The sequence below is a fragment of the Fimicolochytrium jonesii genome (assembly GCF_025526975.1).
Source record: "Fimicolochytrium jonesii strain JEL569 chromosome Unknown EV422scaffold_13, whole genome shotgun sequence".
Classification (NCBI taxonomy): domain Eukaryota; kingdom Fungi; phylum Chytridiomycota; class Chytridiomycetes; order Spizellomycetales; family Powellomycetaceae; genus Fimicolochytrium; species Fimicolochytrium jonesii.
Window position 1 is genome coordinate 591334 of NW_026515680.1, and position 23341 is coordinate 614674.

The 23341-nt window shown below is 52.0% G+C and overlaps 4 protein-coding genes across 4 annotated transcripts; 2 read left to right on the forward strand and 2 right to left on the reverse strand.

Moving 5' to 3' along the window:
* Positions 1-1076: 1076 nt before the first annotated feature.
* On the reverse strand, positions 1077-2406 carry EV422DRAFT_74670 (uncharacterized protein). Its single transcript, XM_053074363.1, has 5 exons — positions 2214-2406; positions 2012-2149; positions 1765-1943; positions 1330-1702; positions 1077-1259 (listed from the first exon to the last, which is right to left on the reverse strand). The coding sequence occupies exons 1-4, from the start codon at positions 2319-2321 to the stop codon at positions 1483-1485; spliced, it is 645 nt and encodes a 214-aa protein (XP_052925259.1). The 5' UTR covers positions 2322-2406; the 3' UTR covers positions 1077-1259; positions 1330-1482.
* A 117-nt stretch (positions 2407-2523) lies between these two features.
* EV422DRAFT_531240 (uncharacterized protein) lies at positions 2524-7236 on the forward strand. The gene is made up of 17 exons (XM_053070454.1): positions 2524-2676; positions 2761-2831; positions 2901-2979; positions 3061-3144; positions 3225-3404; positions 3521-3697; positions 3770-3901; positions 3962-4046; positions 4128-4216; positions 4282-4631; positions 4691-5015; positions 5082-5243; positions 5313-5821; positions 5904-6132; positions 6225-6535; positions 6598-6666; positions 6735-7236. The coding sequence occupies exons 1-17, from the start codon at positions 2578-2580 to the stop codon at positions 7009-7011; spliced, it is 3228 nt and encodes a 1075-aa protein (XP_052925260.1). The 5' UTR covers positions 2524-2577; the 3' UTR covers positions 7012-7236.
* A 2033-nt stretch (positions 7237-9269) lies between these two features.
* EV422DRAFT_596755 (RNA12 protein-domain-containing protein) lies at positions 9270-12783 on the forward strand (the record flags this gene model as incomplete). The annotated part of the gene is made up of 9 exons (XM_053073612.1): positions 9270-9428; positions 9497-9608; positions 9669-10707; positions 10776-10816; positions 10886-11181; positions 11249-11278; positions 11354-11408; positions 11473-11667; positions 11734-12783. The coding sequence occupies 9 exons, from the start codon at positions 9270-9272 to the stop codon at positions 12303-12305; spliced, it is 2499 nt and encodes an 832-aa protein (XP_052925261.1). The 3' UTR covers positions 12306-12783.
* Positions 12554-22585, reverse strand: EV422DRAFT_620443 (cell morphogenesis N-terminal-domain-containing protein). The gene is made up of 5 exons (XM_053074097.1): positions 21875-22585; positions 17062-21810; positions 13689-17001; positions 12936-13624; positions 12554-12855 (listed from the first exon to the last, which is right to left on the reverse strand). Exons 1-5 carry the CDS (start codon positions 22136-22138, stop codon positions 12775-12777), a joined length of 9096 nt encoding a protein of 3031 aa, XP_052925262.1. The 5' UTR covers positions 22139-22585; the 3' UTR covers positions 12554-12774.
* Positions 22586-23341: the final 756 nt, after the last annotated feature.

A 23341-nucleotide genomic window follows, 5' to 3' on the forward strand; every position in this document is an offset into this window, starting at 1 on the left:
TACCACACCGCGCCTAGCGCAACAGGGGTCATAGTCTGAACAAGAAGTTGTCTGGGAATGGGAATTGAACTCGCTACCTGCACGTCTGCAGGGAGAGCAAGATTCAACTGTGCCAAAGCGCCAGTGTTATCAGAGTGCAATTACAGTAGGTGGCCAAAAGAGCGCGTTCCATCACGTGGGTTTCATCACGTGAGCGTTGCGCAGGCTTTAATAAGTCTGATGACTGATCCATGCACCCCTCAGCTCCCGAGACCCGTAAAATTCCCAGTATCGCCTGCAATCTATCCCTCTCAATACGTCGGCCCTCACAACACATTCTCGACAGCGCTATCGCTAGAACTACCCTCCAAAGTTCACCCGAAGTAGACTTTGAAGCGAACTTCTCTGAAGTCTCTTGTACGTGGGCCAGCGTATCGTGTGGTTTGAGAACACCAACCTTTCCCCCACCCAAGCCCTTTCCTTTCTTTTCTCCCCACGGACAACCAAAAAGCACAAGCAATAACGCCGTGCTCAAATCTGTTGGCGTTTTCGCTCGGTATATTATACGCCTTACTAAACGATCGGCAGCTGGAGATTTCGCTTCTGCTGCATCCGCAAGGGTATGGTACTTGCGGGTTGGAATGTATTCAAAGGGAATGTTAACGGCACCCACCCCGAGATTGTTGTCCGTACCCATACCTCGACGTCTATATATGAACGGCCGACATGACATGGAATGGTCAAAGTTATGTACGCTTTAGGGAGACAGCCCAAAGAGGTGTGCGAGCAAAGCAAGCGCAAGGAGCGAGTCTATAACGTCTCCTTGAGGTAGTGCTGAGGAAGCGAGAGATATCTCGGCGAGCAAAGCGAGCGCTCCCGGTTAATCTATAGATGAACGGCCGACATGTCGCTCGAGGAGGATGACCCGACAGCTCATGGAGGTGGGCGAGCAAAGGGAGCGCATCTAATACCGCACCGTCTTGCAGCTAGCAAAAGCGAGCGCTCCGTGCTAGTCTTCTTCAAAGGACAGGTGCTGCTGTATTTATTGGTAGAGAAGATCATATTGCAGAACCCAGAGTGGCCCCAGCTTCTGAACTACCTGCCGTATTTGCCGCTAACCTACGCTTGTTTACATCTATGAGCACCTCCAGCGCTTCAATCTTTTCCGTAATCTCGGCCGTCTCTTCAAAGAGACTTCTCAGTTCTACTTCTAGATCTGCATACTGTTCGCGTTGTAGTTTCAACGCTTCCTCGTGCTCCTGTACCAGTTCATCCTGACGCTGTAGAGCAGACAGCATTAGGGGGATTCATCAGCAAGTGCAAAGCGACCGGCAATTCTAGGATCGTTACCTTTGCAGCTGGAGTGGTAGCCGCCTTATGCTGTGTAAGCAGGGATAAAGTTTCCTTCTCCACTATCGATTTGTACTTTTCCTGCTATTGAAATGAATGAAAATGATAAGCTCGCAAAAACGCTTCCTCGGCCATCCGAATCTATCGCCAGTCTTAGCTTACGTCTCGTTCTATTTTCTCGAGCAGCTCGCGAAGGACAACGTCATGTAGGGAATATTCAGTCATCCATTTTAGCACCGTGGACCAACCTTCCTTATGCCGTAAGAGATGTCGTTGTCGATCGGATTGCTGTGTCCCTGGCGGACTCTCTACGCATTTGTGTGCGAGGCGCAGAAGAAACTGTGTGTCTTCCTCCTCTAAATTCTCGCGAAGTCTGGAGGGGCAGGTGGGTTAAAGCGAACAGATACCCGCTATCCCATCCGAGAGCAAGCGTACCGGTCGTTTTCCTTCTCAATGAGCTGATTCCAAAGTGTCTGCTTCACCAGAGTCGATCGCAAGTCATCCGCTTGCTGCTCACTACCAATCTCGCACAGTAGCGTTTGAATCTTTGTGCGAAGATAGGCTTTCTCGGCTTTCTGACTGATATGCGCCGCTATGACCAGATCATACTCCCTCTGGTTCCATAAAGTAAGTCGATAGTAGAACGTCTGGGCCGCGTATAGACTGCAATTTTCTTCTGCACCTTGATCTCCCTGAGCAGAGGTGCGAATGTGACTGTGTATTCGTTGATTGTGGTTTCAAACACATTCTGTAAACTCTCCACACGCAAAGGGTCTAAAGCTTCAGCGGCCGTGCCATATTGCTTCAGCGTAGCGAGCTTCTACACCCCAGGAGCGTCAAACTTGTACACGGTTACCTCAGCTCCTGAGTGATTGCGCACTTACCTGCGCGATATCTGCTTTTGACTGGTTGAACAATCCTTCATAGTGCGGATGCCGTATTCGGAAACAAGAACTACTTGACTGGACTCTTGTCATGTCTTTTGTCCCCATAAGCACACTCTAATTGTGGTCAACGAGGTGACGCTGAAGATGGGCAGGAGATGGAGCTTGGACGGGGGATCTTCCAAGGTTCATTGGGCGCTGGAACTTGATTCTGCATTGAGACCATGATTTTCGACAATCAACCGCGCGCTGTCGAATTCTTGTATAATATATAATGCTAGCGGAATGCCGTTCAATACGAATATAGGAAGCTCAAATTCACAATCTGTGTCGTATCAAGAATCTAAGAAAGAACCACTCTCAAATGCCTTCTACAACCAACACACCAATCACCATCGCTACTTCACCAGCCAAGTCGGCGATCTCGGAGAAGTTTCCATGGGAGGGCCGCAACTCGCTTGGGGTAAGCCACTTGCACAATACAAGGATACGTAAGGGAAACACAATAACGGACAGCAAGATTGACTCACTTTTGAACTTGCGCTAGTATATGAACGATAAGCCGACAGATAAATGGCGCAAATATATTGGCAGGGAGGAACGCAAGCAGCTTAGGAAGTACGAATCCAGGTGGAAAATCCCTGACTCGCACGCTGTACATATACACTGACAATGACATTCATCCAGAGGCACAGATCTCCTGACAACGTCCACCGCACTTGTGTCCGATTCATCGCAGTGGGCTACTAGCATCGCTGTGGTGGAGGTATGTGTGTCCCTAGGGCCGTGATGGCCGGCAGAGTGAAGTAGGAGAGAACTCATCTTAGCTTGGCTGTACGATCAACAGGAATCTTCCTTCATAGCAGTCGGATCTGCTTCGGAGACACTGTTCATACTAGAAAATGTTGACAAGCGTACACAGGATCTAACGGTACGCTCCCTTTCTCACCCACTAATCGGTCGTTTCCTTCACCGTTCCTGCGGACCCTCGCTGACGCCAGTGATTTGCAGCTTCGATCAGCCATCACCGTTCCAGATGCTGTGTACTCTCTTGCCATCTCGGGCACCAAGCTCCTGACTGGCGGACACAATGGCCGCGTGCAGGTGTTCAATCTGGACCAGTTCGTGCTGGACACGAAGAATAAGGGTGTCGATCATGTGGATGAGCTCAGAGTTATCCCAGCTGATCTAGTAGGTGCGAAGGGTGTTTCGGAGTGCCTTCCATAAGGGTTAATGTGTTCTCTTACGACGTCAGAAGCTAAAGGCACGGGATTAACAAGGCCCACTAACTCTTCTGATCTTGACAGAGAGCGCCTATCGCGCCGCCCCAAAGAATGGCGGGCAGCCTTCGAGTAAACGTAGTGGACTTCGAGAGGCTAGAGGGTGGAGACGAGCCTGCAGCGAGTCCTACATTTTTGGCAACCGTTGGGAAGCATCTTTATATTGGAGACCTTCAAACCGGCAAAACAACCGCATCCGAAGCTGTACGTAGACTGCGTTGCGTAAGTCGTTCCTTCATGGTCGCCGCAAGCTGAAAAAACCCTCACATTTGCCAGGTTGGCATGGACACCCTTCTCTCCGCCTCATTCACGCCACATCCCGGCGTGCGCCTAATCGCTGCGGCCGGAGTAGACCGGTCCATCAATATCCTGGACAGCAGGCAAATAGGCAGCGGGTCCGCCTCGAATGTAAGCCCTGAGGATACGCCTGGCCAAATGATGAATGTATACTCAATTCTACGACGACAGATTTGGAAAGTGCCCGAAGCGCATGGCCTTGCTGTGAATGAAGTCAAATTCAACCCGTTGATCCCGTACTGGCTCGCTAGTGTCGGTGAGTCCAGGCCCCCTTAGCTGCAAGCTGCAAGCTGCAGAGCGCTGGAATAGGGGTTGACCAGAATGATTCTGAGGGCAGGCGAGGACTCGGTGGTGAAACTGTGGGATATGCGTTTCCTGCACTACCCAGTTGGAAGGATAGATGCTCACTATCATAGCATCCGCTCGGTAAGACAGATAGTACACCGGGGATGTGGAGTATAGTAGAGTTTCGCTGAGTCGACTCCCATCAGCTTGCTTGGTCACCATCCCGCGCCGAACTCCTCACCACAGTCTCAAGCGACCGCTCCTGGCGCGCCTGGTCCTTCAACGCCTCACTTGCCACCACCCGCGAAACATGCCCTTCATCAGCCTTCATCGACAGTCCCGGAACGGAATGGGGCACCTCGCCACATACTGAAATGTCAGATCGCGCGGTCGTTGGGGCTTATTTGGTGGCCGAGTGCACGGATTATACGAGCCCGCCGATCAAAGTCGTGGCTGGGAGGGATCGGAATGATGCGTTCTATAGTGTTACGGGTACCGGACAGGTATGCTGTCATGTGGTGAGCGGGGATGTTTTCGAGATTGTCAATCCGCACAGGTGGGTGTAGGCGCTTCCGGTTCTTCTCTATCTGAATGCCTCACTGATATCCCGGACAGGTTCACTTCCGCACAAAATTCCACGGCCTTTTCCATCGAGCAATCCGTCCAAACCCGCGATTTAGCCACTGCGTACACCGACATTATCGCGCACTGCAGAGCCGCCCGTGCCGAAAACAAGTTGCTCGCCTCCCACGAGGTGGACCTAATCAAATTATGCACCTCAACACCGCCAGTCGGCGCAGAGGAGTGGAACTTACCCAAGTTGGAGATGGTGGAGCGTGTGGCTGACCGAGAGGCTGTGGAGAACATCCGGGAGGAGCTTCGGAGATGGACATATTGGCTGCCTCCCGGATTCGGTGGGCATCTGAGAGATGTTGGAATGGTAAGAGATCTTTCCGAATGCGTCCCGTCTTGAACAAGATATCCGGCATCGACGAATCAACTGCAGATAAGGAAGAAACTACAGCAAGAGTTCGATATCATGGTCGTTCGGTGCGATCTCGTTGGAAAAGCGTTGGAAGGGGATGGTGATGCCATTCTAAAGGAGGAAACAGCGTTTTCCCGAGGATTGGAGGTTGATCCGCTGTACATCAATGGGGCGACGCTCAGAGTAAGCCCGCATTTGCAACACTTCTCCTTTAGGTGCATCCTTCGAATCCTCTGACCCCACCTTTGCTAGGTCTTATCTCAAGCAATCATTCAGCACGACTACACCAAAGCTCTCACCTTCGGTCTGAAACTCGCCCAAACCGTCGAAGACACGCCTGGGCGCACGCTTGCAGATTGCACCGAAGCCTTCGGCGTTCTGCTATTCCCGACCGTTTTTGACAAGTCAAAATGGCAGCCGACCTTCGATTATCAGCCGCTAGGAGCAGATAAACCCGCCGCTGATCTACTCGCGACCCAGAGCGGGAGAGATGTGAACGATGCTGCAAAGTACGCACGCTATGCGACTGTGGCGGCGGAGTACGCTGCATTGCTGCAGCGGAGGGATAAGGAGGTTTTAGGGCTTGCTGAAGCGGTCTCGCCGTCACTGGCAGACCATTCCGGGGATGAAAACGACGGACGCTCTACCGTAGACGGAACCCTTCCGCCTAGTCAGCAAGCAGCGGACGACATGAAGAACCAGGCGTTGAGGACCCTCATCGCGAACGGCGGAAATGTGCTTTCGATGTTGCGGTTGCAAATGTACATGTACAACCCACACCCCAATCCAGTCCAATCGCATCATCAAAGACTCACGAAGGATCTACTTCTCTCTGCAATATAGTAAACTCACAAAAATCATGGCATCCCCACCGGCGGACACTTTCTACAACGACATCCTTCGTGTTTTCGACAATATGAACACGGAGGAGATGCAGGAAAGCGGTAGCACGCAGAAACGGCCTTTCGTAGAACGCACGATCTCGTCGTACGCGATTGTCCTTTACCTCGATGCCTTGTTGCATCATAATCGGTTTGAGGACTATTGGGGAACGTGCTTCGAGCTGGTTAATGTGAGTTCTATTAGAGTCTGAGAATCCAGGAGAGGCGCTGCTTTTTATTTCTCGGAGAGATCCGCTGACCATGGATCCCGTCTTCAAACCAGCAATACGCATCATACGCACTCCCCACAACCCTGTTAGCCCACGCCTTGAAAATCGCCACGCCCGACTTCAATGCTCAAATCGGGCTCATCTACGAAGCAGCAACGCACAAGCTGGCCCAAGCACTCGATACCAGCGGGAGCAATCGCGCGCTCGACTCGGTTCTCCTTCAAGCCATCGACAAAATCAAAGAAGGCATGGTGCTTGTGGTTAGCTGTGGGGTCTGTTTGGGGAGGTTGGGTTCGGGGAGTGCGGGCGGACAGAGGGAGAGCGTGGAGAAAATTAGAGGGGATCTGTTTTTGAGATGGCTGGGGTAGGTTCAATTTTGCGTCGGAGTCATTGGTGCTGGGGGTAACCGTGATACATATATCGCAGGACACTGCAATCATCCCTTCTTCGGGCATTGGATCTGGTCGACACAACGATGGGCGCCGGTAGCATGAGGTGCGTAGTTTTGCAGATAGCATGAATAGCAGAGGTCGATTACAGTGCTTAACATCGACACGAAACAGAGAAGCGGCGCAGAAAATCCAAGCCTCCATACGGGATTCGCTACAACCGGCCAGCAGTGGCGGACGTGCACGAGCAGCGCAGACTGCTCTGGCCATTGGAAAAGACGCCAAAGACAATCCCAACCCCGTCGTCAAGTTCATAGCTGAGATCAACAGCGTGATTGAACAGCTTGGCAAAGTCGGTAGGACGGAAGTCGCTGGGCCGGCGGCTGCGGGGAGTATTGCTGGCACTCTGCCTAAGCCAGCCGCTTCGATTCGAGAGTCGTTGGATACTTGAAACAGAGTTTTCATTCCTCAGATAGTGAGACCTGCAGTCGCCAGTGCTCAGGGCTTGTGGGCGTTTTTTCAAATGGTATGAGGAGCCCTCTTACCAGCCGAGGTGTACAAAAGGAATGCGAAATATCAGTGTCTGAATGATGGGGTCCGGATTTGGCTTCTCCCCAAAATCTTGTAGTTCAAAGAATTATCTCTCGCAGGGCAAACAAATATTCTGATTTGCCCACCTACTAGTGCCTGCTCTCCACAAAATACCGCGATAGCCAACTCCGCCCCCAACCACTACCCTCAACGTAAACAACCCATTCGCCGACACTTTTCCAACATCAATCAAGCACAACTATTCTTCATAACAAGACGGTTTCTGCGTTTGACAACGTTCGGAATGGATATGCGGAGAGAAGGTATGTTACCACTTTGCATTGTTATCTGGTCAGAACGTGCGCATACCAACCGTCGATTGATTCATGAAAGCCGTACCAAAAACAATCAAAGCACAACTTTCGGAACGAGCAGGTATGTAGAAATTTCGCAACTATTCCTGGTCAAAACGCCCGCATACCAAATGGTGCTTCAAATGCTACTGTACTTCTTCACCGTTTTGCCGCGCCAGCTAATGTCCATACCTTTCTCCCCCTATGCCACATCAGGAACCAAACCGACAAGCATGTGCAAACAGGATTTGCATCTCTCCGCGATTTTCAAGCCCGGCTTTGAGGCATATGTCGAGCAATGCCCCGGTCCGTGGCAGATATCGGACCAGCCCGGCTTCGAGGCATATGTCGAGCTTGTGTCGAGCAATGCCCCGGTCCGTGGCAGACATCGGAGCAGCGGGGCGTTGTAGTAGTGCGCTTCGAACTGCGCTTCTGCCGGCCACCACCACATTTACTCGAGGCATATGTCGAGCATGCCCCGGTCCGTGGCAGATATCGGACCAGCCCGGCGTCGAGGCATATGTTGAGCGTGTTCCGTTGCAGTTGAGAGTTCCCCGCTCTACCGGAAATCAGCGTTTAGCCGTGCGTCGATATATCGAGCAGCCCTGCATCGAGGCATATGTCGAGCAGCCCTTTCTAGAGGCATATGTCTAGTAGCAGCCGTGCATCGAGGCATATGTCGAGCAGCCGTGCGTCGAGGCATATGTCGAGCAGCCGTCCTTCGAGGCATATGTCGAAGACGCTGATGGTAGCGCGGGGTGGAACTGTCAAGAAATATGAATTGAGGTAGGCGTTGAGTGTTATGTGGGCAGATCGTTGAGGTGTAACAATCTCAAAGTTCTTCTTTCAGATTCTCTGAATCCACATAGCTTGCTTGGTAATGTAAGAACACCCCGCTCACCTCAGGATCGTATTCAGAGGCTTTGTTCTGAATGACACAGGTTAATCTGTCGCACATGTAGAAAGCCGAAAATGTAGTTCACAAACGACAAACAAGTGGCACGCACTTTGCGCGACCGTCAAGGGATTGTCGATAGAAACTACGTCCGAGCGGTACGTGGTGTCCCCCCGTTCGAAGTTCGAGGACAAACAAACTCACAATTTCTTTCCGTCAGGCGTCCAACCCCTCAAATGGCATTTGGGACACCTCACCAAAGTACACACTCCAAGCATCTAGCTTGGGCAGAACTCTCCCCGGTACCCCACACGCAAAATCATAGATAGGTTGAGTGACTTTTTGGGACCCCATTCAGGCCTGGGCTAGGCGGAACTATTATAATAATGTGTGTGCAAAACTTAATCTGGTGGGTGCATGGGGCAGGAGGTGATGATAGATATTGGCGTAATGTTCCACCATCACCGAGAGCCTTCAGCTGCTGGCAAGGGAGGGGTATTGTTTGCGAGCTCAAGGAGCTAGAGACTTAAACCAACCCAACCTAGAACGATGGGAACATTGTGATCCCTCTCCCACCCATCTCAGTTCGTTTCCCGTAGGAGCTCGGTATATGTCCTTGCCGTACGGGACCCTGCGGCATCATTCCGGGTCCACTGCTGCGAAGAAATCACTTCAGAAGGAAATCAAAACCGGAATGCGATTGAAGGCGGAGGTCGCAGCCGTGCTCATCTCAGCGCTCACTTTTCTCGCCAACTTCGTTGCATCTCATCCCAGCGCCACGTAGGACTTCCTGGCCAATCGTAATAGATACACTTACACGTATCACAGGCAATCCAGCTGTCTGGAGACGCTGGCAAAGCCCTCGACACACTTACAAATAGAAGCAGATTTCTGGACGATCTTCAACCTCAGAGCCTTCGGTGAAGTAGGATGTCGCAACTAATTTCGAAGAGAACCGCCTTCCGCGGAATCTACGCCCTTGAGTTTTTGGCTACTCGAAGAGCAGCGTCTGCCGCTCCAGCGTTCTGTCACTGCCACCGCCCTCTTACGAGATCGATTCACATAACACCCATTGCGAAGGATGATCAGGTACGGACGTTTCTTGTCCGCTGTAGACCGTTCGTTCAACTTTGAGACTGACCGTCCTTGCGTTATAGCCGATAGTTGGAAGCCCGCCGGTCCCGTTGGAGCCCGTCTCAGCATTTCCCAACAGTCCACCACCGGCACCTATCAAAGGAACTTTATGGTTTGACAACGTCTTCCCGCGACGTAAGTACCATGAGCGCCTCTGAGCACAAAACCTACAATGCAGCTCACTCCTTCGCATAGATTACGTCAAGTATGACATCCGCTGGCCGTGGCTAGCGAGCTACAGCAAGCGGATCGTTGAAACCGCAAAGGAGCGATTCATCCCGAAGAATCTGCCCGCTGATTTTGAGTACCTGGGCGCAACCCCGAATATGAAGGAGGGAGGGCTTTTTGTCCATTTCAAATACAACGGCGAGTCTGCACAGGAGGTCGTTGACCGGGTCAATAAGTACATGGAAGAGCAGCATCTGAGGTCCTGGGTCAATCTCAACAAAATCCGAGCCTACTACGTGAAGGGCGAGCCGTGGGTAGACGATATGGTTGGCCGGCTTCCTTCGAGACAGCTTCGTGTCGAGTTCGCTGGGCCAGATGTTTCTGTGGAGAAGCTCTACCGAGACTTCCGACCGTATGGGAGAATCAACAACATCACCCTCCTACCACCGAATGTGAAGGATCTTCCGCGATACGCTGTCGTCGAGTTCATTCGCGTGCGGTCGGCTACGAGCGCAAGGAACTGTTTGAACGGCGAGCTCATTGATGGGACTCGCATCAGCATCAACTACGAGGGCCAGAAGCAGACATTTGCCAAAGTATGGAACTGGATGACTTCCCATCCTCGCATCGTCATACCACTTCTGCTCGCTATGTTCGCAGGGCTATCTTACGCCGTCTTTGACCCAATTCGCGTGTTCTTTATCGAGAACCAGTTGACCGGAAGGTTCAGTCTGAAGGCATACAAGGGCGCCGCTGAGGAATGGTGGTACTCCACAGCGTCTAGTGTCTTCGGACGCAAGTTGCACGATTCTACAGTGGCACAGGAAACGTGGACTGAGCGACAGGAAGATTTTGCACGGTTGCAGCACCACTTGAAGCAGACACCAGACACGCTGGTGCTGGTTAGTGGACCAAAGGGCTCTGGGAAGAGCGCTCTCGTTAAGAAGGTGCTTGAGCATGCGAAGTATAAGATCGTCATTCACTGCGATGAGCTTGCAGGGCAGCCCAATCATATCATGCTCAAGCGGCTGGCGAGCCAAATCAACTTCAAGCCAATGTTCAATGGGTAAGGCCTTCATCGCTTTGGGTTGTGTGTTTGCGTTGTTACATCGACCTGACCGCGTTTGTCTGCAGACTTGTACAGATGTCCTCGCTTCTCGACGCGATGATCACTGGTAAGGCCACAAGACCACAGCAAGTTCGTGATCGCCGACTTGAACGCTAAGACGCATTTTCTTTCACAGCTACGACAGGAGCGAAAGCAGGTCTGTCCACCACCGACGAGGGCCAAATAAAGCAAATGTTCGAACTGCTCTCCGCTGCTGTGGCGCGCGTGGCGGAGGAGCAGAGAGAGACCAGGAAGAAGGCTTTGTTGAAACAAGCTCGACATGCTGAGAAAGGCACAGGGCCCGATGCCGTCGCGGCGGATGCGAAGACGGACAAGATTTTGGAGGATATTGAGTACCCCGTTGTGGTGGTGGAAGGTTTTTTGGCCAGCGAGGTCTCTAAGAGCTCGGTGATCTATGACATGATTCTGGAGGTATGTCATGCGGCGATCTGGAAAGTCTCTCTCCTCGTTTGCTCAACCACATCTTCTCAAATCATAGTGGGGTGCTTCCGCCGCTGAGAACCATTTAGTATGTGTGCGACGAGGGACGACAAGAGGTGTGAATTCATCTCCTGGAAGCCACCACTAACACTCACACGCTTAGGCCCACGTTGTCTACATATCGGACAACCCCATTGCCCTGAAGACCATCAGCAAAGGTAAGTCCTTTTGTTCTGCTGTCTGACATTTGACGCCCATCCATTCATCCGGCGTTCACGATAGCTCTCCCGAATAAAACCATCGAGCTGTATGCCCTCTCGGACGCAACCCCGGAAAACGCTCTCGCACTTGTAAAGAAACGCCTTGAGGAACCCGTGGATGACAACCAGCTGCGCGAGTTCGTTAATGGGCTTGGCGGTCGTTTGACGGATTTGGAGATGCTGATTCAGAAGATTCGTGCGGGGATGACTATCGATGGTATGCGAAAGGCCTTTAGTGGTTAAACCTGACGATTTGGTTTCACTCAATCTCGATATTCCTCAGATGCATACAAAGAGATCGTCTTCCGCGCCGTCAACGAAGTCCGCAAGGTCGGCCTTGGCGAAGACGCCACCACAACCGACACGTCCCACAAGATCCGTTGGTCACCCGTCCAGTTCTGGAAAGTCGTACAAATCCTCAGCAAAGCCGAAGAAGTCTCCTACGACGGCCTCCGCTTCAACGCACACTTCAAAGGCGACGAAGGGCCCATCCAGGCCATGGAACGCGCCGGCTTGATCGGCATTACCTATGATAACGGTCGGCCTTACGGCATTCGCGCCAGTCGACCCGTGTTCCGCACCGCGTTCCAGCATATGCTTATGGACCAGCGTCTGTCAGCTACCATGGGCATCCTGACGACAAAGCAGCAGATGGCGGACGAGGAAGCCAATATTAAGGGCATCACGGCGGAGATGAACACGTTAGATGCGCTGTCGAATAACGGTACTGTGAAGCGGCCTGTGAAGGAACGGTTGGATGATTTGAGGAAAGGGTTTGAGGGGAGTTTGGACAGGCTGCGGAGGCTGGGAGCGGAGCAAGGAGAGTACAAGAAAGTTATCAGTTTGCCGGAGTGAGACCGACGTGCTGCCGGAGGACCCCTATTTGCTTTGAGCGGAAGCCTGTTGCTGCCGGGATCCACATGGTTGTGGTACCCGATCAATTTCAAGCAATCTCATTAACATGGTGATTCCTCACCTTAGCAAGTTCAAATTTTGGTGTTTCGTGTTCACAAATTTTATCTCATAATGATAGCTAGTTCCTTCTAGTGCTATGTTCGACGTATCCAGAATCGAATCACTCCTTACACGGTCCACGACCTTAAATGCAGCGCAAAAGATCTCATTTATATACAGCTACTACGAAGAAAATCTACATCTTGAAATACAACGAAACCTCAGGACGCATTTGGAGAAATATGTACACAACTGCACAAAAGCAATAGAGATGTCAGGGTATATCGGAAGGGTGACAGGGGACTGAGAAAACTTATGTACAAGGGAGGAGTCCCAACGAAGTAAATGATACAGAATAGCCTGACCATTCCTAAGACACAAAATGTGAGCAAAGGGCACGGCACTTTTCAAGGCGTTCCTGGGTTGCGTCGACTTCATAGATCCGCCGTTGCTATTTCGTAAAAGAAGACGGGAGAAGCGGGAGATTAGGTTCGAGCAAAGCACTTCACTTGTAGCTTTGCTGGCATTTACCTCTTCAACACCAAGGAACGTCTCTAAAATCCCTTCCAAGTTGAGCACCTCCATGTAGAGCTCCAACACCTTGCATCCGAGCATAGCAACCTGACCATCGCCGAGTTCCCGAGCCGATTCGCCCACTACATGTCGATACGACAAGTACTCTTTGATGAGCACATTCATCGCGTCAACATGTTGCTGCCGATCCACAATGAAGGCTAGGAGGTACGCCGGTTCGTCCTGTTGGATCTGAAGCAGTTGTTCAGACAACGTGTGCAGGTCGCTATCGATGGGCGGCGGTGTGTATGCCGAGGGACCGGTGAACAGCTCTTCCACGAGGGCAATGATCTCGGCCATCGCATCCGGAGGGGTGGGTCCGGAGCCCTCGGGGTCCTGGAGACAATCGGTGGCAAAGTCAATCCAGTCCTGAACGAGCTGCATGGAAAGCTCGAATGACGCCGGGAAGATTCGGAACAGTTCCACACCATCTTCTAGAGAGATCGGCTTTTCTAATGTAAGCGCGACTTGGTTTGGAGCTTTTTGCGCCTCGACATTCTGTGGTGATAGCGAGCTCATCGGCGATGGTGGTCGGAAATCATCATTGGCAGTGAAGGATGCTTCCTGTGGTTGCGCGCGTGAGTCCTGAGCGGTGATTTGGTCCTTTAGCCCTTCAGGTAGATATGGTACGGTCAATCCCATAAATGCTGCAAAGGAAATGAGTCTCCAGTTTTTGAAACGAGAAAAGTCGGCTTTTCGGAATGCACTCACATAAGAAAAGATCTGGTTTGAACTCTCGATCCAGACTCCAAGTAACAACACCCTCGGACAACTTCTTGCCCTGGTTGGACTCCGGCTCGGGTGTCCCCAACAACTCGGCAAGCAACTCGATGTAAGCGGCGCTCTCCGTCGGTTCAGCGGCTGTGATCGTCACTGTGATCAAAACCGTGGCGCCTGTTCCGCTCTCCTCCGGTTCCACTTTCTCAAGAAAAACGCGGTTCGTTTCAACCTCCAAGGCATTGGCAAGATCTTCACACAGCCAATGCCCAAACTCTGGATCTTGCACTAGCTCCTGGTATTGCCTTTTCAGACGGAAAGTCAAGAAAGGTGTTGCCCCGGCGTGCATGAGAAGTCTTTTGGCAGGGGTAACAGTCGTTTGTTTCGGAATGTCCTGTTTGCCTGACGCGGAATCTGGGATCTTGGACTTCGACCTGGCGGATGTCATACCAAATATGTGCTGGGGAAGGTTATCGTCCAGCCCAGTAGTCCCACCCAAGATTCCATTGACAAAAATCGACGATAGAGAAACATCTCGTGTGAGCACTGGTCGTTCGGGATGATGGAAGACTTCGCCCGCTGAGGCTTCAGGGTATTCCTTGCCCTCCTGCTTGGTCATATTTTCCTGTGAGAACGAGTTTTCTAGGTTGCCCACCTCGTCAAGGTTCGAGTCGTCAGAGGTTGTGACGGTGTGGGAATCGATAGCCAGACTTTTTTGGCCATATTCAGCCTCGTGCTCGTCATCTCGACCAAAGAAAGCATCCAGGTCGTCCAGCGTATTGAGCAAGTTTCCATCTAAGTCGTCGATCTCCCATCCGGTGAACAAGGTTCCGGTAGAACTTGTTGTCTTGTCCGTACCGAGCGGAGGCGCTTTCCAGTCCCTCGAAGTACCTCCGACAAGGACGTTGCTTGTGGGACGAAGGCTTGAGAAGTGACTCGCTGTGTCATTTTCAGCGCCTGATCTGCCGACCGTGGAATGCTGTCTTCCGCTCTCCCGTGCCCCACCGCATGTAGAAGCGACGCCTGTCATATTATAGCGGGCAATTTTTGCGAAGGCAGCAAAATCCTTGACCCACCATCCGCTATGTTCGCCGGCTTCACCTCTGGGTGTTGACCCTGGTGCCAAAAGCTCCGGACCGTTTCCAGCTTCTCGAGCAATCTTGTAGATACTCTTTCCGCCGAACACTAGTCTGAGATTTGCTTCCCCTGAAGGTATACTCCCACTCAAGATTTCGTCCAGAACTTCTAGCGCTTCAGAAGCCAGTTCGGTATGTAAGATGCTCAACAGTGGAGCAATGAAATCTTCGTCCATTTCCGTCATGGCCACCGGAGGCATGCTTCCCGTCCTCGTTAAGATGTCCCTTGAGGGTATAGCAGACAGAAGCCCTTTGATGATTGAAAGAACAGCTGCTTTCGTTGACAAGCGGGGATTGGAGAGCAGCCCCATCAGAAACTGCCACACCTCGCCTTCCCTCTGCGGAAAGTATTCTTCCTGGATCAGTGATATCAGTTGCTTAAGGAAATCCTCCCGAGTGCGGATCTTCCTTTTGGCAAATGAGGACAGCAGTCGCGAGAGTGCGTCGTGCTCACTCAAGTCGGCCAGCGTCTGCGCTGTCCTCATCCATTCTCTCCGCGACCCTTCTGCGTCTTTATCGGCACCGCGAGTTCCCTCAAAGCATTGTAACCAGCGCGGAAGGTTTGCGAGCATAGCAAAGAGAAGTCTTCCGCCAGCGCTATCCACCAGGGTACTGTTCGTCAAAGAAGCTAATGTGTTGATCACGCGGAGACAATCATCATCGGTTGACGACGAAGACAGCCCCCTCAAGAGGAGCGGCTGAAGGCCCGTGAATTGGCCCTTCCATTTTGTAGGCAAGTTTATAAGGAGGATGTTCCTGCAACTGGGTTCTTCGACACCTAGTTTCGCTAGGATTTTCTCGAGCAGCGCAAGTCCTTCGGCGTATTCCCATTCGTGTGGCGAATGGAGGCATGCGACCGCTGCCCAGAACAGCTGTGGAAAGAGTATGAGCCGAGACCCGTCCAGGCTGTTGACCATGGAGTTGAGCGTCATCACTATCTCTAGAGCAAATCCTTGAATCTCCAAAGTAGGATCTGCGAGTGTGTTTGCCAATCTCTGGAGCAGCTCCCCCAACATGCGCTGACTGAAGGCAGGCATCAGCGTTCGGAATATTTGCAGTGAACGGCAGGCCGCGTGCCGCACTGGGCAGGTTGTGCCCCACATGAGAGCGGTCTCGCCCCAACTCTGAGCGATGTTTGGATCGACGACGAAGAAGAGCTCCAGAACGTCCATTACAAGAGCGCCTAACTGATGCTGAGATTCGATGTCCTGTTCCTTCGGTGTGATGTCTTCAAACGCCCATAGTCGTTTCCCCTCCTTTAGACTCAGCGCGGCGTGCACAGTGTCGATATGCTTGCCTGCAACGTCTCGTGGAATAGTGGATTGGATGATGTTTATAAGGAGCAGTCGATTCTGCTCGCAAATTAGCGTAATGAAATGATCCAGTTGAACGAAAATGACATGTAGAAGAAGCGGAAGATGGGCCCGTAATGCTGAGCCCAGCTCGACCGCCAAATCGACGAGTAGCACGCATGCGAGTTGACCTTTCGAAAATGCGGGTCTCTTGGGCATATCTACCAAAACTTGTTCCAGGTTGGCTTCATGATACGTCGCATTCGGCTGAAGTCCCTCCCCGATCATCTCAGGCTTCACACGTCCCCGATTGTCGGGAGCAAGCCCGGACTCCTCCAATCCGGTTGGGATCATACTCTTGGGGTTGATTCTCCCAATCAAGGCGTCAACCAAATGGGAGCAAACCACGGTTCGAGCGAGGTAGACAATCACCTTCTTGGCATGTGTTACGAACTTGGGGTTCCGTTTCTGAACCCCGATATCGAGCAGGAAATCGATGATCATATTTGTGTGCTGACTCAAGGTATTGGAGTTGCTCCTATCCTGAGATGGAGGTGCAAAGCCTTCCAGGCCGCCTTGCTTTCCGGCATTTCCCGTTGGTTCGACTAGCTGCATCCAGATATTCTCCAATTCCGCGACATGCTCATCACCGTACTTGACGGTCAGGTAGAAAAGATTCATCAAAACTGTGTGCGATGGGGAGCCAATCCGTACTTTCTGAGATGAGTCCGAGGGATCCGGGCCATCAGCGGAGAGCTGCACGTTGCGCACCCAAGGTACCATCAACACGAGGATATCATGCACTCCTTGGGGATACCCTGAATTGACGCCGTTGCCCATTGCGACGATTTCCAAGGTGTAAACCATTTCCGAGAGCATCTTCAAGAAACTCGCCTTAGAGCAGAGTACACGGGATTACAAAAGGAAAACTGTCATTACCTCGTGAGTCATATCTGCCCTTTCATTGGCCAATCTCGCGGATATCATTGCTTGTGCATATTTATATACAATCGGTAGTTGACTTGCAATAGCAGCAGCTTCGTATGTCGCGTGTTCTTCGTCGATCAATGCCATAGCCGCCATCATAGCAGCTTCGTCATCAAGGCGTTCGTGCATATCGCCTTGATCTATCTCACGGTCGAGCATGTGAGCGTCGAGATCCGCGAGTCGCGATGGAGGTCCGAAGAAATCCTTGGCGAGGGATATTACAGCACTGTATTTGGACTTATCCGTCATTGGATCTTCCCAGAATCTCGCTTCTATCGCACGTAACAGCCTGATGGCTCCTCTTCGAATATGCAGATTTGGATCACCCGCTTTGTAGAGAGAGAGCGCACACATGCGAGCCGGAGAGCACGGGTATCCGTCCTCGCGGGTGAAAATGTCTACTAGCGCCATAAAGTATCCCATCGTCACGTTGCTGTCAACATCTCCTACGTAGCATTGCTTGACCACGTCGATGAGGAGTTGCTCGCTACGGCGATTGTGGGTGAGCAATGCCTCGAGAGCTGCTCTCGCGATGACGTGGAACTTTTCATCCGGTGAAGCGAAGATGGAGTTGATCCACGTAACCAGGGCTCCAAAATCAAATGATTGAGAGGGATCCCGAGGGTTCACGACCGGTCCTTTGCACAATGCTGCCATAGCCTTCAAAGATGCGGTTTCCAAGGCTTTCCGTTGCTCTTCCATCGTTGAAGTCAGCGCTCCCCGTTCTCGAATGTCTTTGACTTGATCAAGAACGGACAACATCATCTTCGCTTCTCTATCGCGCGTGCGAGCACTGAACTGCCCGTAACCACACCACTTTTCGAACAGCCGGAAGAGGCCTAAACGAAGGTCGAAGGGAATGTGGCGCTCTAAGCTCTCTTCACCGAGATCCGGCGAACCTGCTTCGTTGCTATCCGAGTCCCCGACCGCGGCGACAAGGTAGTCGTACAAGCGCTCGATAAAACCACTGAAGTAGTACCGAAGCATCTGGTGATCCCATTCGTATTGAACTTCATTGTCCGAGAGAAACCTGGCCAGTTCGCGCACATATGTCATCATGTTCGCCATGAAGTTGGCGTTCCGCCTATGTTGAACGTATCCAACAAAGTCTGCTAGGAGCGACATGACATGCGTGAGCTCCATTCGTAGGCGTTCAGATCGTTTCGCTTGAGCACTGTGAGCGAGAGCTTGGCTGGATCCCGGCTTTCTGGTCGATTCCTTGATATCCCCACGCATAACTGCCGCACGCGTTCGTAAATCATCTACTACTGATCGCATCAGAGGCTGAACGTCTTCCAAGAACGTATGATAACTCTGACTGTTGATGGATGAGAGCGCAGAAACGGCAGCTTTACGTATCGATGCCTTCTCACTGTGAAGCAATGGGAAGACCATTTGCAGAAGATCATGGGCGGAACTGATTGTGTGCAGCATAAGTTCTCTGGCTGATTTATTCGCGGTTGGGTCAGGCCGTGATCGATCGGATTGATGAGCTTTGGTGTGATTGTACGTCGTGGATGAAGCATCGGTGGTCATACTTCCATATATCTCGATGCATGCGCAAGCGTAGACCATGTAGACCCGCCACTGATCTACCATTTCGTCAGTCAGCGGAATGACGGAAGCGGAAGCGGTCTTGTGCGTATTAGCGTTGCCACGATCATTTCCCCACTTGACGGTACCCGGTATCGTGGTTGTGCCTTTCCCACCAGTTGTATTGGAGGCTTCAGAGGCCGCTATGATGCTCGACTGAAGAGCAGAAAGCCGTGCGCAAATGTCGCGCAAGCACATTTGCAAGGTTCTAGGGTTGGCGTACTGGAAGCACCACTTGATGAGATCTGGGAAGCACCGAGCCCATATGACCGTGTCTTGCTGACTTTCCGATCCGATAACTTGGATCAATGTAATCCCTTGTGCAGGCCTGCAGGCCTGCTGCTGCGATTTCTGATGTTCACTGCGTGTCGAGAACGCGAGGACGGGATCGAGAAGGAACCGACGAACCAAGTCCGGCCCGCATTTTTCCAGGATGTCACGGATGCGGGTTTGATGAGATCTCATATCGGGATGGTGCAGTTTGCGGTGGAGCGTGTACCAGCGACGTAAATCGTGACGGGATTGTCGGCGTAAGGTCTCCCGGCGCACTTCATCTTTAGAAAGCCCAGCAAATGATGCATCTAGCCCATGTGGATCTGTGCCCTTCATCGCACTTTCAAGGTCTACAGCCATCTGAAGGATGACTAGCGCCTGCCGCCGCACGGCAGGAATCTGGGAACAGAGTAGCAGCAGGCCACGGCTCTCAACTTCCTCAACTACCCAATCCACTTCCATCGCGTCCCATGTCTTCAATGACTTCTTGATGTCTTGTAGCCACGTCTCGAGCAAGCTAATGTAATTTGCCGCAAAGGCATGGGTTGCGCCTTGCGTCCCATCGAAGGGGAGGTTGGTAAAGATGTCGAGAACCCGGTCGTTAAGCAGCGATGTTCCTGTATCAGCCGCGATGCGAACAATGTCCCTCATGAGAGGATGTTCCTCCCCGAAATGCCAATACTTAGGAGCGGGGTGTCCTTTTCCTAATGCAATCGAGCTGATTCTTTGCAGTGCGTCGCCAGCCGAGCGCCGCACACCGTCGTCAGAATGAAGTACATAGCGACTGAGCATGTCGACTAGTGCCACCGCGCTTATGCCAGACGGAACAATTCTGGGCAAACAATCGATATAGGTGTGCATTAGGTCATACAATAGCTGACGGTCTTTGGATACGACATCCAGTACGCTGCTTCTCCCATCCTTCTCAGTTCCACCGCCTGAGCCGTTACTGTTGGCCGTATCGGAAACACTTCCACGACGCAGGCCAGCAGCTGCGGACCCGAGAGCGTTCATGGTCGCAAGCATCAGTCCAGTTTCCGTCAGCATAGACCAGCCACACGTATTGTCGAGTGATGACGCAACTTTGCCCAGAGCATCATTGAATCGTTCTATCGAATCCTTCATACTCGTCCCCATTCGATTCAGCACGCTCTCGGACAGAAGCTCGCGGATGTTGCTTTGCCGCGAGTCGGAGGTTCCTCTTTCGCGCATTTTCACCAATTCAGCTATACCGACGTATTCGGGATTTGGCGTTGCCTCCCAACGCGGAAACGGTGGACTTGGCAGATTGATCTTCCCTTCAACAACAACTTTGCCGCCCCCTAAGCTTCCGTTGACAGCTGAGACGGTTCCTGCGGTGAGGCCAGAGCTATCTTTATGACCTCCTCCAAGTGCATCCTCCATGTCGGCCAGCAACAAGAGGAATGCCCTGAGCGCGATGATGAGCCTTTCCGGATTTGTCAAGGTTTCGCCAAGGGGTACCGTCGACATTGAAGACGACGACCCCAGTGTTGATAGAATTGTATTGCCGGACCACTCATCTGAGGATGACACGGTAATCCCATTGACAGAACTTCCGTAGTCTTTCACACCGGTCAAGACACTGGAGGTGCTGATCAGGGAAGCCGAAGATCCGGACGTTCCGCCTCCAGAAACGGAGACTGTGGGTGCATGATGTTCAATGCCTAGCAGGTTGGTAAGCAAGTTGTCGATGCCGTACTCGGGGAAGCGCACGCACACATAATACACATATTGCGTGAGCGATTGCCAGTTCGTATCCGGTGGCAGAACACTACGTCGCGACGAGGGGAACAGAACACGTGTGACAAAGTCTATCCGTCGGTGCATGTTGCTCGTCGATGTCTCACTGCAGCGGAATAAATAGACCCAGGCCAGCCGGACCAGCGAGCATAAGGCAATGACGCGGAGTTGTTTGTCACGGAGGTGCTTCAGACATAGGTCCGTAAAATCCCCCCAATGTTTATGAAAGAAGTCCTTCCGAGAAACGCTCAGGAGCGTGCTGATCAGTGGAAGAGCAGCGGCTAAGTGTCGTGGTTTCCCAAGCATTTTGTTAGCTTTGGGAAAAATCAACTCGACGGTTTTCATCCATGCCGGCAGATTGACCTCAGCGGTTGCGACAGCCGCAATTGGCTCGAGCAGCTGAACAAAGACCTCTGCGTACGCGTGTTTGATCCGCGTGGTGTGCGCATTCTGAAAGAGCTCCGCGCTGGTCTGCAAAAAGTCGGCCGTATCTTCCAGTGCATCCATGGGAAATATCTTCAGTTTCAGGAAACGCATCGATCGAATGATCAAATCCAGCTTTCCCTCCTTGAGTGCCACGGTCTTTGACAGCTCATTGATAAAGCGGCCACTGACACTAGCGAACCGGATGCTCGATAATGATCCAACAAGCTCCGCAAAAAGATCGATGTTCGCCTGGCGGTTAACGGACCGAACCGTCATATCTGGATCGGCGTTCCGGAGCTGACCGAACACCATGTCCTCCAGTTTCTCTTCGAGATCGTCCGGCAAGGTCTCTCGCGTCAAGCGTTGTATGATGGCGATGAGCACCCGACATAGAATAAAGTTTGACACCAGCGACTTCCGTTCTTTCACAATGTGCTCCAGATCTTTCCCTTTTAGGTTTGGGACGTTGGGCACATTCCGGCTTCCCTCGCTGTTGGCGTTCTCGCTCTTCGACTTTCGCCAGACCATGATACTGTCGATCATCAGCTTCGGACAGTGTTTCGAAACAGATCCTACAGATTCCAAGAGGGCATCGAATGCAGGGTCTGCCCCAGCACAGAAAGGATTGAACAGATCCACCTCACGGTCCTGCATCAGATGTAACATCAGCGAATACTCACACGACACGAAACGCATATGCGTTATCACGCACCAGAGGTTGAGTGTAAATGAGCGTATTCACTTTCAACTCAGCAGCCCGCACAAAGCGACCGAATACATTTTGCAGGACAATTTGTGCAGGATTCTTCTTACTTTGGACGTTCCTCGAGTTTGCGGTGCTTACGCTCGGCCTTCGTTTCGGAGCCTGGGATAATGACATCTCGAGTGGCATTGAAGCATCCCCAATTCGCCCTTCCGGAACGACGCCCGCTAGTCTCTGCGGTTCATAATCGAGTTCCCCACCTGCGGAGCTCATAACCACAGACAGCGGAGCAGTCGGTCTAGTTCTGTCCCGTTCTTCTCCACCCCTCTCCAAGGTCTACGAAGCGCCTTTCGGGTGGCTATGGTCCTCCGCTGGGTTTTTGCTGATAGGCCTTTCTGCTCGCGTTCGTGATATCTGACCCAAGAGTGGGTCAACACTTTCGCCGAGTTCCTTCCTGCCCAGATGCCTTCCGGAAGTCAGCGAGGAAGGAGACTTCTCGCGTCGAATCGATACTTAAAATTCCCGGGCGACACCGCTTTCACTGATCTTCTAAGTGACTGGGAATCGTCGCAACCTGCGCGCATGTCATAGCGCGCCGACGAGACTTTCTGGATTGACAGAACACAACCAGCAAGACCAGCTCGAACGGCAGAAAGTGGAGCCAACGGTCCAGCAAACATCGACAAGATGAACAGACGACACGGTTCGCAAAGTGTTATGAGAGGTATGATTATGATCATACATATATTGAACAGTGTAATTCAAAAGACAAATAAAGAAGAATGGAACAGACGATGAAGTCTACTAAACTGGACCATTGGCTTCGCTGGCAAGCCAGTTACCACAACAGGAACCACCACGGGAAGGCTGTCCAGAAGGCTCCCACGAAAAAGCACTGCGTACTCGCCCGTAAGCTTCCAACAGTGCCCGTTGCGTACTCGCCCGTATGTAAGCTTCTCAACAGCCGCCACTACTGCCGTACTCGTCCGTAAGCTTCCAAACAGTGGTGACCCGATCGTCGATATCTTGGAAATTGCCACTGCGTACTCGCCCGGTAATCTTCCAACAATCATCCCCTGCGTACTCGCCCGTAAGCTTCCAGCTCTGCCGTAGTCGCCCGTAAGCTTCCAAACAACAGTGGTCTTCCGGATATCGTCGCTGAATTAGCCACCATGAAGGAAAAGTGAGAGGGGCATGCGGCCCGAGGGTTCTCTTTCATACACCGCCCAGCGAGCGAGTTGCAGCCGTTGCGGACCGTTGCAGAGCCGCTTGAGAAGCTTGAGACCAGCGTTTCCCCAGGGCCAGGGCAATCACGCGTTCCATGATGTGTAACCCAGTCATGAAGCGTCATAACAGCTTCGTTCGCGTGCTTTTGAAGTTTAAACGCTTTACTGGCCCCTACCGCAATCTCCGTTGCGCGAGACCAAGGTTGAAGACTTAAACATCGTTGAGCTCAGCACTCGTTATAGGAGCGCT